The 16,648-nt window shown below is 35.3% G+C and overlaps 1 protein-coding gene across 17 annotated transcripts in view; it reads right to left on the reverse strand.

The window, feature by feature from the left end:
• Positions 1–16,648, reverse strand: part of CCDC102B (coiled-coil domain containing 102B) — a 229,234-nt gene that overhangs the window by 52,139 nt on the left and 160,447 nt on the right. For 14 of the 17 annotated variants that reach the window (XM_057313347.1, XM_057313342.1, XM_057313345.1 and 11 more), the window contains one exon: positions 8,624–8,740. The exons of the other annotated variants lie outside the window; for them this stretch is intronic. In XM_057313347.1, the coding sequence (XP_057169330.1) occupies positions 8,624–8,740 (117 nt within the window). The remainder of the gene's footprint in view (positions 1–8,623; positions 8,741–16,648) is intronic. 17 annotated transcript variants of the gene reach the window in all.

Here is a 16,648-nt window from a genome sequence, read left to right on the forward strand (position 1 = left end):
AGTCAGTTAAAGAAAGACAAATAACATATGATTTCACTCATATGTGGAAATTAAGAAACAAACAAAGGGTAAAAAAGAGACAAACCAAAAAACGGACTCCTAACTATAGAGACCAGAGGTTTATCAGAGGGGAGTTGGGTGGAGGGATGGGAGAAATAGGTGATGGGGATTAAAGAGCACACTTATCATGATGAGCACTGGGCAATGTATAGAATTGTTGAATCACTATATTCTACACCTGAAACTATTATAACACTGTAAGTTAACTATAATGGAATTACAATAAAAAAATGATAAAAAATAATTATTCCAATAGCCACCCATGCTTACCAGGATTACACATAGTAGGAACAAAATTTTCAATTTATATATTTATAGAGTTCATCTAATTAACAGCATTTTCTATTGCTTAAATATTTAACATATAGTCAAATTTCTAATAATTCAGAGAAACAACCTACCCAATCAGGAAATAAATGAATTTAATCAGAAGTTCAGAAGGTACTGAATTTCTTCAATTAACCCCTGAAGGTAGGGTATAATATGAAAATTGGGCTTATCTTTAGAACTTAGATGACCTAGCCACTGGTTTCTTGATACGGTTGTCCTTTATTTATTTTTAAAAAATATTTTTTTTTTTTATTTATTTGAGAGAGAGAGACAAAGCATGAGAGAGAGAGAGCTCACAAGCAGGGGAGAGGATAGAGGGAGAAGCTGACTCCCTGCTGAGCAGGGAGCTTGATGTGGGGCTCTATCCGAGGACCCTGGGATCATGACCAGATTCGAAGGCAGACGCTTAACCTACTGAGCCACCCAGGTGCTCTGGGTGTCCTTTAAAACATTACATTCACCAAGCTGTTATCAGTGGGCACATATGAAATAATTGTGTTGGGAACATATCGAGTATAGTCAAATATAAAACACATCATATCATATTCCAAATGGTATGGACATATAGAGAGAGTATGGTCATGCCCTCCCTCCATTTTGATTTTTTTTCTTTCAACCTCCTAGAAGGTTGAAATAGAAAGCCTTCTTCTTTTTGATATGTACTTTATCCCTCCCCACATTCATTCTATCAACAGCTATTTGCTGGGCACCTATTATGAGGCAAGCATAATGTAGAATGAAGCTGAGATCTCCCATCTAGACTGACAACATCTGTACCTTCCATGTCACATTCATATTAACCTGGGATTTTGACAGAAGAGAAGTGGGATTGCTCATTTAGCTCATATGAAAACATGTTTTGTAAGGGAAACATTTTGAGGATAACAATGGGAAAGTTCTAAATCAAATACTACTAATGTAAAATAGAATATTTCTCTTTATTGGAGATTTGAATCCTTATTACATGCAACTATACTCTAACAGTTTTAGTAAAACAGTTTTGAATTTGAAGCATTGAGAGTAATAATGGATAAGATTATGTGATGTAAATAAGCATGCTAATATGAATTTGCCAAGCCCTCTTGTTACCCCTATGGGAAGCAGTAAGCTGGATCTTGAAAGAAATGCACAGAAATAATGGGCCAAACGGCCCAGAAAAGTCCCAAATATAAGTGTATACACCCAAAAGAGGACACGACCTGGAAGGCATCAGATTGGAAGCTGTAGCCAGGTCATCAAGAAAGCACCAGGTGACGGGGGGTTAGCAGTTTTATTAATGCGGTCTCCTCTATTCCCATGCAGACGGCTTTCTATCCGATAGAATGCAATAAGGAACTTATGAGTGAGAAAAAAAAGTCTCAGATTGTAATTAAATCATCAATCTAATTTAGCTAAAAAATTTTCTGAACACCTGGCCACCAGGAGAAACTACTGCTGATGGGGTATCTTCACAAAGGAGTTATAAATTCCTCAGCCCACCCTACACAATTCGAAATCTTTTACTGAAAAAAAAAAATCTATCATTCAAGGCATCTAATACTTCCTGGCTAAATCATCACAGGCTTTCATCTGTTATTCAATTTTTATATTTATCAGTTTTCTGTAAATGCAAGACAAGTGACAGTTTTGGTCTTGGATAATTGGACCATTTAGACTTATATTTGTCTAAATAACCAGAATGCATATCCATGTGTGACAGTTTAATTTTCAGTTTTCCCAGAATATTATTTTTCTCTAATGGCTTACTCATATAAAATACCTCTTTAGAGATTCTGTTTCCTGAGTTTTGTCAAACCCCAAATGTGCCAGAATGCTTAAATTCATATCACTAACAGACTTCTAAATTAACTGGCTTGCAACCATCAATATCCTGTTTCAAAATTATGTAATTATTTCTGATACATTTCTGATACATTGATACATTGATTCTGATACAGAATACTGAGAGTATTCTCAGTAATCTAACTCACTTTGCTACAACATATAAAGTCAGTCAGAGGTATGAGATACGAGAGATTTAAATCAATTTAGATTAACATCTTTTGTGGCAATCTCAGAAAATTAAATTATGATGGCATTGGATTTCTAATTATACAACTCCCTTCCAATCAAAGATAATACTATTTAACTCTGTCAATAAATAAAATCCCAGGCATCTCTTCATTTAAAATTTATAACTAGGTCAACTCCCCCAGCATCATGCAGCTCTGCTACATAGCTCCGACACAGTTGAAAACATGCACTTAACTATAATTTTTGAAGAATCCTACATCCCTCACTGAAGGCAGTTCTCTGGGGGCAGGTCCATTTCTATATCACACACCACCGAATTACCAGATCCTAGCACAGTAGGTACCATACAATATACACAGAATTAAAGTTTGAATTAGAATTTAAGAAAACACCTTGAAAATAATTTTTTTCATTTTTTTAACATAGAACAAAAACATTTTTCTGCTCTCTGTATTTTCCCCCACCTTACCACAAAAAATCTGGTGATGAATTGCTCTTATTAGACTATGCTAATTACTCTTCTAGTGACCAAAATATTCTCCCAAATCAATGTAATTTCTGATATTTATTGCTGCGTAAGAGGGAAAGGAGGAATTTTTTGCTTCACTGTTAATATGTCAATATCTTAAAAAAACGTTTCACTATATTCCTCTACTCAAAAGAAATGGTCTAAATCTTTTACAGATCAGATCCCCCTTTTTATCACGTTATTTGCTGCTAATGCTGCAGTTTTTCACTGTCTCACCTGATACTCCCCTTCTCACCTGCGTTCCTTACTTGGCTAGTGTTGTTCATACTGCATACCTCATTCTGGACATCTTCTCTATGTACTTACATAGGTCACTATATTCACCTACCGACATACAGAACACAACATATTTAACTGTCTGGGTTTGTTGGTTTGTTTCCCACTGTGGCCATCACTATGTCCATCACTCTCTCAGACCCTTAGTGCGTAATCCCAGTGCCAAGCACACTGGAGACAGCTGATAGATACTTGTTGGTAAATGAATAAGATAATGAATGAATGAGCATGTGAACTACTTATTTTGTTACCTTATTTTGTCTCCTAATTCACTATTATTTCACTGTGCCTATGCAGAGAGAACAGAGAGACTCTGCTTGATGTTCACATTGAGAAAATTTTCCTTTGAAACCCCAATCAATAATATAACATCTGTGTATGAAAAATTTATGGTCCAAAATGTTTATGTTTTATCTTGCATAAGCAAAATAAAGAGGGTTACTTATATAACCACTAGTTAAATTTAACATGTTACCCATCTGGGGCTTTTTTTCTCAATTAGGAAGCAGCATTTTATTTATTTATTTATTTAAAATATTTTATTTATTTATTTGACAAGAGACAGAGACAGCCAGCGAGAGAGGGAACACAAGCAGGGGGAGTGGGAGAGGAAGAAGCGGGCTCATAGCAGAGGAGCCTGATGTGGGGCTCGATCCCAGAATGCCAGGATCACGCCCTGAGCCGAAGGCAGACGCTTAACCGCTGTGCCACCCAGGCGCCCCAGGAAGCAGCATTTTAAAAATGAATAAATAAAGATATTCTAGGAGCACCTGGGTGGCTCAGTCAGTTAAGTGTCCAACTCTTGGTTTTGGCTCAGGTTGTGATCTCAGGGTTGTGAGATCGGGCCTTCATGGTGCTCTGCACTCAGTGTGCAGTTCGCTTGAGATTCTCTCTCTCCTTCTCCCTCTGCCCCTCCCCCCATTCAAGCTCTTGCTCTCTCACTCTCTTTCTCTCTCAAAATAAAAAAAAATAAAATCTTTTTAAAAAATAGGACATTCTAAAAGAGAGAGATAAAAGCAAATGAATATGTTTGATTCCTTCGATTTATATTACACTGCATTCAATTAGGATTAGGAAGAAAAATCATTTTAAGCGCATTTTTTGGTACCATCTGGAAAAATTTTAACCCTAAAGACGTAGCAGAGCTAACATGTGTTAACAGCAGAACCTAAGCTAGAGTTGGAAGAGCCTACCGTAGATAATGCACTAATATCAGAAAGGGAGATGTAAAATGAGGGACCAGAAACATATGTTCAGAGTTTTTAGTTGTACTTATTGGGCTAAATAGGGAAAAGTATGTTGGCTTCCTCTTTCCAAAGTGTAACAGAAATAGGATGTAAATGTGTGGATTGGTGAGAAAAGAACAATCCACAAATAAGAAATAAGAAAATAAGAAATCAAAATTCCTAAAAGTTTGAAACTGAAATTTTGGCAATATGTTTTTTAGGATAACACAAGATAAAACAGTTATTTTCCCTTGGATGAATGTGTATCCCAAAAATGTTGGCCTAAAAATATGTAAAAGGAGTGTTTCCTGATTATGAGTTTGCTGTTAAGCAGCAACCAGACTGCAGAAAGAAGTAATGATTTCTTGACTCAGAATGCCAGTTAATTTCCATTCTAAATAAACTTTTCATTTCCAGTTTGAAGGGCCTTGGTCTTAAATATGGAGAACAGATGAAACATATGTGTTATACATATGCATATACTGAGACATACATATCCATTCACCCAGAGACTTGGTGCTCTGAGAATTCACCTTACACGTGGACCAGAAGAGCCAATTATGTAAATACTCTGGGGCCTTTTTGTCAATGCTGCATTTCAAATTTCTTTGACCAAATTTCTACAATGAGAAGCTTACTTCTGAAAAAAAAAAAATGAGGCAGATTAAGAAATAGGAAGAACACAGTGGTCAAGTGAAAACAATACTATTATCAAATTGGTGAGTATTAGTAACAGTTTAAAAGTTGTCCATCATAAATAGGGATCATCAGTGTTAAAAAAAATTGTGATGTTTGATATAAAAATACTGTTTTTTCCAATTTAAGCAATATTGTTGGAAATTTGTTACATTTCTTCAATAAACTCACAAGGTGATAGACCAGGTCAGCAATGTCACAGACTGACTGCTGGCCCCATTTAATTTCTGGATTCAACTCATTAGCTAGGTGGCCTTGGTAAGTGGCCTAACTTGCTGACAACCTGAGTCTGAGTGTGCACCTCTGAAAGACTGGAACTAAATGACAAGGTAGGTAAGAAATTATTTCAACAGTGTTTGAGGTTATTTTATAACTTTGAGCAAGGTAAATTCTCTAAGGCTCTTTCCTTTAAAAGTAGACAAAAACACATATAGATCATAAAGGGTAATAAAAAAGTATGTTAACTATATTGGAATTAAAATAAAAACTTAATAAAAACAAAATTAAAAAAGAATATATAGATCATAAGAGTGTTAAGATATTAAATGAGATCTTTTATTTCAGTGGCCCAGCACTATAAACGTGACATATTTGAAGTTATCAGTAAATAGTAGCTATTATAATAGACATTATTATCAGTAAAAATGAGCAAACAACTAGAAATTTATGTTTAGATAAGTAAAATACAAATTAAAATGACCTTGTCTATCAATTAGGAAAATATTAAAAATTATAATACATACTGTTGGCTATAGAATAATGAAATGAGAATGTTTATACATTGCAGGTGAGTAAGAATGTAAATTGATATAATTTTTCTAAAGGACAATTTGGCAATGTGTATAAAGATTTAAAAAACATTCTCTTTTTTTTTTTTTTTTTAAAGATTTTGTTTATTTATTCGACAGAGATAGAGACAGCCAGCGGGAGAGGAAACACAAGCAGGGGGAGTGGGAGAGGAAGAAGCAGGCTCATAGCGGAAGAGCCTGATGTGGGGCTCGATCCCGGAACGCCGGGATCACGCCCTGAGCCGAAGGCAGACGCTTAACCGCTGTGCCACCCAGGCGCCCCTAAAAAACATTCTCTTGACCAAGCCATACCATTTCTAGGAATCTACCCTAAGCCATTTTAAATGTCCAAAGATGAATGTGTACATACAAACTGCAATATTGATTATATATCTAACCCCCCCCCCCGATTTTTTTAAAGATTTTATTTATTTGACAGACAGAGAGCAGAAGCAGGGGGAGTGGCAGAGGGAGAGGGAGAAGCAGACTCCCCACTGAGCTGGGAGCGCAAGGCGGGGCTCCATCCCAGGTTCCTGGGATCATGACCTGAGCCAAAGGCAGACGCTTAACCCACTGAGCCACACAGCACCCCAAAAACCCAATTTTTAAAAATAGGTTACACATGAATTAAGGTGTGGTACAATCACACAGCAGCTTTTATGAAAACATATTACACATTATGATATGATTTTAGAGACCTACACATAGCCAGTGTAAAAAATAAAGTAATGTCAACAAAGGGTGGTTTTCCATCTTCTTTTCTAAGGAAAGAAAGTAGCTTCTATCCTAATTTAAAACTGAAATGAACACATATATGCTCATATATTACACACACACACACACACACACACACAAAAGCTCATTGTTTCTATTAAGAATCTGTCTCAGTATTTTATTTAATATTTTGTTTTCTTCTGAACAAAGCTTCCTTTCTGCAATTTAACTCAATTGAATATGCCACGTAAGTGCACATAGTAAGACATAGCAAATTCCTGTCTTTCATTTGCTTTCAGTGCTCTATTAAGAATTTTTAAATCACAAAATCAGGTATCATAGTACCTGAGTGTCGTGTGGGAGATTACCTTTAGGTGGATAAAAGGTTCGTATCCTAATATAAGAAACACAGTTGAGCTGTATCGATATGAAACACCTAACGCAAGGCCACATAATTAGTAAATGAGTCTCTGAACTGTTTACTAAATCAAACTAAAAAAGTTGTACGTCAGAGATCCTATGTTGCTACGGCTCCCAGTGCATCTGAAAATGATGATATAAGATCACGTTCTCAGCTTTTGAGAAGAGTTATAATAAATAGCTAGATGTGTCTTTCCCTGTTTTTGTCTCTAACTGCTAAGTAAGCTTTTATACATGTTGTGCAAAGCTTAATCTAAGATGTTCTCAGATCTCAGGGCCAAGAAAAAGTGGCACCTCTCCTGACAGTTTGATTCCTTTTAGAGAACAGCCATCATACAAACCACATTTTCCCTTTTGACCTAACTCGTAGGAAGAATTGTTTTCAACACATCAGCCTTTCTCATCACGGATCTCTCCATATGCCTTTCCTCACCCACGACCCCTTTCTTTACGTGACTGGTGGAAGAGGGGGCAAGGACTGGTGCTGACGCAATCAGGAAGAGCTACTTCTCCTTAACAACTTAGTGTAACTCCCCAAATCAAGGCATGCTGCTCTGACAAGTTTTCCCTTGCAGTATGTGGCCTTTTCAAAAATCCTGTGTGATGACTTTTATTATTCTTACTTCCATTATTTCAATCAATCTGTAAACCAAGACTTAGAGAGGTAGAAGGAGTTGACCAGAATAAAGTAATCAGGAATGGAGCTGTTTCTGGCTCCAAAATCTATGATTTATGCATTTTCCACTGCACTATGTTCTTCCGATATAAAATATACTGTGTTGTGAGTTCGGTCTTTACAGACTTCTATAAAGAAGAAACCATCTAATACAAATCTCCTTCCTACCAGCTGATATTTTCTAAATTGTTCCTACATATTAGTATCCAAGACATTCTTCCAGAATTACAACACAAAATAAGTAATTTATGATTTCCCACATTTAGGGCACTAACACTATTTTCTATGCAGTACAAATAATTCAATCACCTATCTATAAGAACAATAATTCCTCCTTTATTAACATGACAGAGAAAACAGAGTCTACAATCTGTGAAAATTCTTCTGGTGGTGATTGTGGTAGAAGTGTTGAAAATAAATGTTGCCACCATTTTACTTGTCATACCTAAGAAATGAATTAACTAACAAGAGTGAGGTCACCCTGCCTTGTCTCTCACTGTTGCTAGCTGCCAACAGCCGTGTTAATTCCACCAGAAACTACACGCTACACCTTTGTAAGTTACTGGTTCTGACGATAACTTACACATTAGATCCAGCAGCTGACTGAACTTTTAATAAGTATTTACTCACAGTTAGCATTGTATTGGCTATAGGGTGTTTTTTTTCATCAAATACTTTGTCTTTGTAATAGTCAGATAATTCCGATCTAGTGATGAGTCAGTATCATTCCATAGCATTTTAAGTCATATATAAACTGATTATATTATTTTTGATTTTTGGCAGCATCCTTCTTCATAAAGTAACCAATGATGCCTCTGTTATACTTCTTAAAACAGTTGATCAGTTAAGAATCTTCAGGTATGTTTGGTATTATAATCTTTATCCGGTATCTTACCTCAGCTCTTAACTCAGAGATCAGTCTATCCTTGCTGTTTTGAGATTTTGATTCTTCCTTTATATGTCCTGATATTTCTTCCATTTTATTTTCATGCTGACCAGGAAAAATGTTAAACTGAAAAAAAGAAGTTAAAATTATAATCACATGATGCTCCAAAGGCTGGCTCCAGGATAATCCACATTAGTCTTTTGTTTTGCTTTTAGTTTAGTTTTTTTGTTTGTTTGTTTTTTATGTGGATTCTGGGAGGTTTTACTGTTGCTGTGGTAATTAATGAAGCTAAACCATTTATTTCTTATATTTGAAAAATTCTCAGTTGTTAGAAAACAAATCAGCAGATCTCCAATAATCCAAACTCATTAACTGAAAAAATTAGGCAAAATTTGGCTACTACACAGAATCCTGGTAATTGACCAATTGAATTCTAAACAAATTCAATTAATACTGATCTTTCAGTCTCGAATATTTGTAATACAGGACCCTTTGTAATCCTACTTAATGTCTATTCTTTATGAAGTCTAAAGAGTATATAGATTATAACAGAGGCAAACTTGGGCAATGAAAAAAATACATCTATTCAATGCTAGAACTCGTAAAAATATGAAAGATGCCAACAAATTATCAGGAAAACAGGATAAATAAGCCATGGCATGTCCAGATAATGGAATATTATTCAGCACTAAAAAGCCATGAAAAGACATGGAGGAAACTTTATATTACTAAGTGAAAGAAGCCAATCTGAAAAGGCTACTTACTGTATAATTCTAATTATGTGACATTCTGGAAAAGGCAAAACCATGAAACAATATGAAATCAGTGGTTTTCAGGGTGCAGGGAGCAAGGGATGAATAGGTGGAGCACAGAAATTTTTAGGGCAGTGAAACTATTTGGTATAACACTGGTGGATACATGTCATTATACAGTTGTCTAAACCCAGAGAATGTACAACACCAAGAGTACACTCGAAGGTAAACCATGGACAGTGATGTGTCAATGTAGGTTCATCATTTATAACAAATGTACCACTGTCGTGGAGGACACGGATAATAGAGAAGGGTGTGCTTAGTGGAGACAGGGAGCATATGAGAAATGTATATATCTTCCATTCGATTTTGCTGTGAATCTAAAACTGCTCTAAAAAATAGTCTATAAAAAGAAACATAGGAACAGAGAGGCTCCTTGTTCAGAGTTAGTAACATGGAGAACACATCATGGAAGGCAAGTGTGGAACAGGACACAATGCCACCAGGTTCAGCCAAAGTCTATTTATGCATGTTTCACCTCACTTTCATATAAATAAACAAGGTGGCATTAATCTCTTGCTAAAATAAAATAAAATAAAATAAAATAAAATAAAATAAAAATAAAAGTCAGTTTGCTAAAGAAAATAATGAATTGCAAGGGTAAAATCAAAGCAACAGGTTTTGGTTTGAGTTCACCAAAGTAAAATCCAACTCATTCCTGTAATTGAATGCCCTTAGTTTAACTTCTGAAATCTTGACCATTAATTCTCAGGGAATTAGATCAATTAATAAGCCCTCTCATTGTTAACAGAACTTCAATCAATGCTACTACTCAAAGGAGAGATGAGGCAGGAAAATAAATTTTCATACATAATATTATGGAAAACCCACACTAATTACCTAAAATAATTCCATTTTCATTTTTCACTCAGAGTGGAAAATCAAGGATCTCTGGACACATGAAGAAACCAAGAACATGAATAAAATAGCCAAGATTTGAAAACACAATGTCTGATAGAAAAAAAAGACAGATAAATGGTATAAGTTAAGATATGAAAGAAAACGTTATTCAACATCTAATCACTATGTTTGGGGAAAATGAATATGTATTGTACTCATAAATTAAGGACAGAACAATTACAAAATTTCAAAGAATGAAATAAAAATTTTAAAATGTGTCTAGTAATCCCTTCCTTTAAAAATTTATTAGAAATGTTGGAAAATATCGCTGGCTGTCTCTATCTCTGTTGAATAAATAAATAAAATCTTTAAAAAAAAAAAAAGGGGGGGGCGCCTGGGTGGCACAGTGGTTAAGCGTCTGCCTCCGGCTCAGGGTGTGATCCCGGCGTTATGGGATCGAGCCCCACGTCAGGCTCTTCCGCTATGAGCCTGCTTCTTCCTCTCCCACTCCCCCTGCTTGTGTTCCCTCTCTCGCTGGCTGTCTCTATCTCTGTTGAATAAATAAATAAAATCTTTAAAAAAAAAAAAAAAGAAATGTTGGAAAATAGTCAGAGGTTGAAGTGTCTTGAAGCTCAGTTCTTGGACCCATTCGCTTGATGCATTCACTCCTTTGGACTGCTGATGTGCACCCATTGCATTGCGTACTAGTCAAAATTCTGACAATCTCCAAATGTCTAGTTCCATCCTCTAGGTCTCCTGTGAACTTCAGACCCACATGTCCAACTTCTTACTTATCACTTCTATAGGTATCTAAAACTTAACACATTGCAAAGACAAATTAAGAACTCCCCCAAACCTGTTTCTCTACCAATCTTTGCCATTTCAGTAAGTATCAACTCTATCCTTCCCTTTGATCAGGCCAAAGATATTGGATTTATTTTTAACTCTTTTCTTTCTCTGACATATCATATCCAAACTAAAGTCAAAACAATTCAATTTTGCCTCCAAAATATATAATAAATACAACCATTTCTCTAGGTATACTACTACTGCCCTGATCAAAAACCACTATGGTCTCTCACATCAGTTATTTTAATGGCTTCCATAATTTCTGCTTCTCCATGTAGCTCTGTAATCTCTTTCCCAAAACAGCAGTCAAATAAAGCATTTTCAAAGTAATTCAAATTATGTAACTCTGCTGCTCAAATCTTTCTAGTGGCTTCCCAGTCCATTCAGGGTATAAGTCAAAGTTCTTATCATCTGCCTGGTCCTAGAACCCCTCAGTGCTCTTCTACTCCTACCCCTTATTCTGTCAGTCACTCTGGCCTTCTCACTGTTCCTACACACTCCAGGCAGGAAAAAGCAAAAAATAAAATAAAAACAGTAAATGAAATATTGTACAGTGAAGGCAATTAAAACAATGTAACAGGGGGAAAAAAAACCTGATGGCCAAATTAATAAAACAACTATACTTTTCCCTATGAAAATTTGAATTATTTTGATCATTTTAAAATTATACTTTGGACTCAAAATCACCTCAATTTTGCCACTTACCCTATTCAACTTCAGGTTCAGATTAATGGAGTTATAACTAAAATCTAATTAGCAGCTGAAAAGTTGAAAGCTGTGGATGTGTAGATGTTAAAGATTATTCATTTAGCAGAATTATGAATGTCATCCACAAGTGATATATCACATTACTTAAATTGAAAGTGACAGAAATAGAAGGTACCTGAGGAAATGAATGAGTCAGCATTAGAAAGCATTTTCCAAGTTCAGGTCCTTTTATTTAATAGTTATTTAAGTAGTCTCTTGCAAGACTTTTTTTCTGAAATTGCATCATAATATAACTCCAAAATTCCTCTTTTCATTCTGCAGTATTTGTGAAAGGTTAAACCAGGCAACTTGTCACATCTCTGACTTCAGAAATATCTGCCATAATTTGCTTCTGGAAAATTAGCAACAGTATATGTAAATATTTATTCTCCATCCAAATTAGCATGGAGTGGAAAGTCTTTATGAAGATGATTCTGGAAAACAAAAATATTGTGTAACTTACAAATAAAGATATTTTCTTACTTATTCAGATCAAATAGGAAAAGAAAAGTTCATTCCAAAAATGGCACAAAAATATAATCTAACACACCCTGTTATTTTGATTTTGCCTCACATTTTATCCTTCAAAATAATCTAAAATGATTAGGTAGTTATTGCTTATCCCAAAGATCTGGTCTTTGTGAAATATTGTGTTCAGTATTTATGTCAATATTATTAATAATACAACAAAATTCAATCTCCTCGAACACCAAACCCATAATTTCTCCCATAACTCTCAACAAACGATCTTGCAGCTTCATTCGTGGAAAAGTTGAAAAGCTATACATAGGAAAGATCTTCAACTTCTTGTAACATAATCTACAAATTTGCATGCATCTATATAAATCTTTCCTTCTTTCCTCTTGTTAAAGAACTTAAATACCCTTCCTAGAGTCAAAGACTAATCATTCCATTTGCAGTCAGGATTTGGTTCCTTTGGAGGTACGTGGTAAACTAATTCTAAGAATTGTTTCTCTACTGGATTTTCAAGATCTCTTGGTTTCTCCCTCATCAACATTTAGTTGCTTGATAGCTTCCATTTAGGTTGGAAAGTGATATATGAGAGATCAAGTGTAGAAGAGCCTCTCCCTCTCTTTCTCTCTCTCTCTCTCACTCTCTCTTCCCACCACCCACCTCTTTTCCGGTTTTGGAGTTTCCACTCCAGCTGTTTCCTCTTACTTTCAAGTGCCTTGGAAGAGCTGCTTACATTCACTTTTTCCCCATGCTCCCCTCTCACTCATTCCCCCATTGGCTTTTGTTACACCCATTCCCAATACTTCCCAACACACAATATTCAACCTTGTCCTTAACTTGAATCCTTGCCAGAATTTTATTATTGTTAACAATGCCTTTGTTCAAGCACTCTTTTCTTTTGGCTCATGGGAAGAAGGGTTTTCTTTCTCTGCAGTTTCCCTTTCTCCATCTGCCCTACCTGGTGCTAATCCTCCAAACCATCTTTTGTTTCATTCAATGTACCAACCCTGGGGAATCCCATTTACTCCCATGGCTTCCACCACCATCTCACTGCTCATTGTTCACATTTCTTTCTTGCACTCATAAATTCCAAATTCCACCAAACATTCCTACCTCAAGCTCAGTATGCTCGGTATTAAATACTTTGTTGTTCCCTCTTAAGTTTCGCTTCTTCATGATATGCCTTCTTTGGTGGAAGATAAGGTCAGAAATATGTAACTTTTCCTTCTCTCTAACCCCCTAGCATACCCATGCATTTCCAACATTCAGAGTCCACCAAGCATCACAACTTCTTTCACTTGTATATTTCTCAACTCTCCACATCCCCCAAACAAACTTAGGACACCTGATTATTTCTTTCTGGATTACCATGATGGACTCATAAAAGTTTCCTCATCACCTGTACCCCCCAAATCTCTTCTTCACAATGAAGGTTGAGTCATTTTTCTGTAATGTAAGCAAACTGACACTGGTCAACACACTGCAATGGCTCTTCCCATTGCCTTCATGTTGATGCATACATTTATAATTTGGCCCTTGGAATAAGTATTGAATATCAAATAGTACAGAGTTTAAGACCAAGTGTTTAGCAGTTAGGCAGGTTCTGGTGGCCATACCATGTTCTTATGAAAGGTGAGGAAAGTAAGGAGGAAATGTGCCCAAACAGAAGGTGATCCAAATCAGTGGACCCAGGGATAGCTAACAACAAGGTTAATGTTTCAGTAATTTTAATTAACTCTAAGTGCACGGAGAAGCCGCAAAAATTTTAACCAAAATTATTTAAACTAAACTTTACCTAATTCCCTCCCTCAACCTTAAAGAATAGTACTAAAGACACAAAACAATGTTTAACTAGGATTAAAGCAAATTTTCTTCTATTCTTCAAGTCAAAATAAAAACACCAAATAACTAATCTTAGTGGTATTTAAACTGTTTTGCTCTCATGCTGATGTATCCTTTACCTTTTTAAAGACTTGACTAAATAGTATATTTATTTAGATTAAAAAAATGAAATTTCTGCTGAATTTTAAATATTTTAAATAAAATGGCTGCATCACATCTTACTGAACATTAACATCTAAAAACTACAGAAATGTGATACTACCAACTATTCAAAAAATTAATTTTATTTCTTGAATTTTTATTTCTATTCCACCTTCCCCCAATCATCATATTGTAACATGTTTATATTTGAAAATGTTTTTACTCAATAAAATGCAATAAAAATACATATATAAAATATATATGTATATATTGAGACTGTAAGGCTTCAAACACTAAAAAGTTTCTTTGGATTGAATTATCTCTACAATTATTATGGGTACATGGTTGCTTAAAAACAAGACAAGATAGCACATATTGTGATAAGTAATTATTAAATATAAACTAATCATTTACTGGAAATGCATTTCTTAATGAGATGGATAGATACATTTTTTCAATTAGTTTGTGTATCCATGGATAAAATTACTTATTGATAGAATGAAATAAGAATTATCATCAGTTTTCTCTATTTTTTCAAAGTAGGCAATGAGAAAGCTGATCACATATTAATAGAAATGGAAGATGTTTTCTTATAGCAAAGGCATTGCTTGTGTTGTTTTTTAATATCTTTGTAAATAAGTGACAAAGCCACTTTTGATCTTACATCAAAATTAAATGTTTATTATCTATAAACTGACCAATCCTTTAGGTCCTATTCCAGTATTTTTATGAAAAAGAAAAGCATAAACCACTTGACATGAGAAAGGTTTTATGATCCATTGATTAGTTGGTTTCTCAACACCAATATTTCAAAATATCTCTCTGTTTGGTACTCCTGCATTTTCCCCACTCTGCAATATTTCTAAAATCACACTTGGTTTGGGAGATAAGCATGACTTTCATTTGAAAAGTGGATGGAGGGTAATGTGGGAAAAGAGAACTCGCTTGAAAAGTACTTCTTTAGGCAGATGGGTTTTTGAAGACCGCATATGAAAGTTTGGGAATTTGAAGTTGAAATCCATATAACTATCCCATGGGGACCTGTGGGAAGATGGCAGTGGTGTGGTGGTGGTAGTCCTTCTAGGGTCTGCAAATCTCTCCATGAAAACAGGCAGAGCAATGACAACAACAAAATTAAAAACCTATGGAGGCCTATAGCAAAATGAGGTGACAAGTGTTCCCTACAAACCCTAAGATACAGGTGTGTTAAGAAAACTACTCAGCTTCAAGAACTGCAGAATATCAGCATCTGTTTGAGAAAATTAAATGGAAGAACATGCCATGAGAATAGGAGAACCCCAAAATTGACAGCACACCTCCCCTGAAAGTGTGTCAGGGCAATGTGAAACAGTAGATGAAAGAAACTAAGGGAATTTTACACATTCTAATTGGTGAGTGCAATAGGCCCACAATGAAGTCCAAAGAAGTGCAACAATCTATATTCTGTATACTCTCAAAAACAAAAGCAAAAACAAAAACAGACAGAACTTCCTTTAAAAACACATCCTAGGGGCACCTGGGTGGCTCAGTCGGTTAAGCATCTGACTCTTGATTTCAGCTCAAGTCATGATCTCAGGGTCATGGGATCAAGCCCCACATTGGGTTCCCTGTTCAGCATGGAGTCCACTTGAGATTCTCTCTCTCCTGCTCTCTCTGTCCCTAGAGAGAGAGATTCTCTCTCTCTCTCAAATAAATAATAAATAAATAAATAAATAAAATCTTTAAACACACACACACACACACACACACACCCCACTGTGCACTAAAATGGGAAATGCTGAGACTAGAATCCATATGAAAGGAACAGTGGCAATAAAGGCAGAGTGATCCAGATAAATCAGTTAGGGAACAGAGTTGGGGGGTTTTTGGAAAGGACAAGACAAAGCCATAAATTTAGGGCACTTTACACAAATACTGAGTAGTGAGCTCTAGGTGAAGCTAGAAAACACTTTCTTCACCCACTCTCTTTCTATTGTTAGGTACAAAAAACAATTATGTTTTACATTTTAACTATTGTTAAGTACAAAAAACAATCATTCTTACGTAGATTAAGAATGAGTAACAGAAAAGGATCATAGTTGAATTACGTACAATGTTATTATAACAACAATAGAATGAAGAACAGAATAATGTTCTTACAGACAATGAAAGCATGCTATAGATAATGAGAACATTCTAGAAATACATGCCCACTAGGGAAAAAATGTGACCTAAAAAAAATAATAAAATTATATATAATATGAAAGAGCAACACAACCACGAATTAGAAAAACTCAGAAATGTTATAGTACTAGGAAAAGAATTAGAAATAAAAGACAAAGTATTTCAG

Source organism: Ursus arctos, unplaced genomic scaffold (assembly GCF_023065955.2).
Source record: "Ursus arctos isolate Adak ecotype North America unplaced genomic scaffold, UrsArc2.0 scaffold_17, whole genome shotgun sequence".
NCBI lineage: Eukaryota > Metazoa > Chordata > Mammalia > Carnivora > Ursidae > Ursus > Ursus arctos.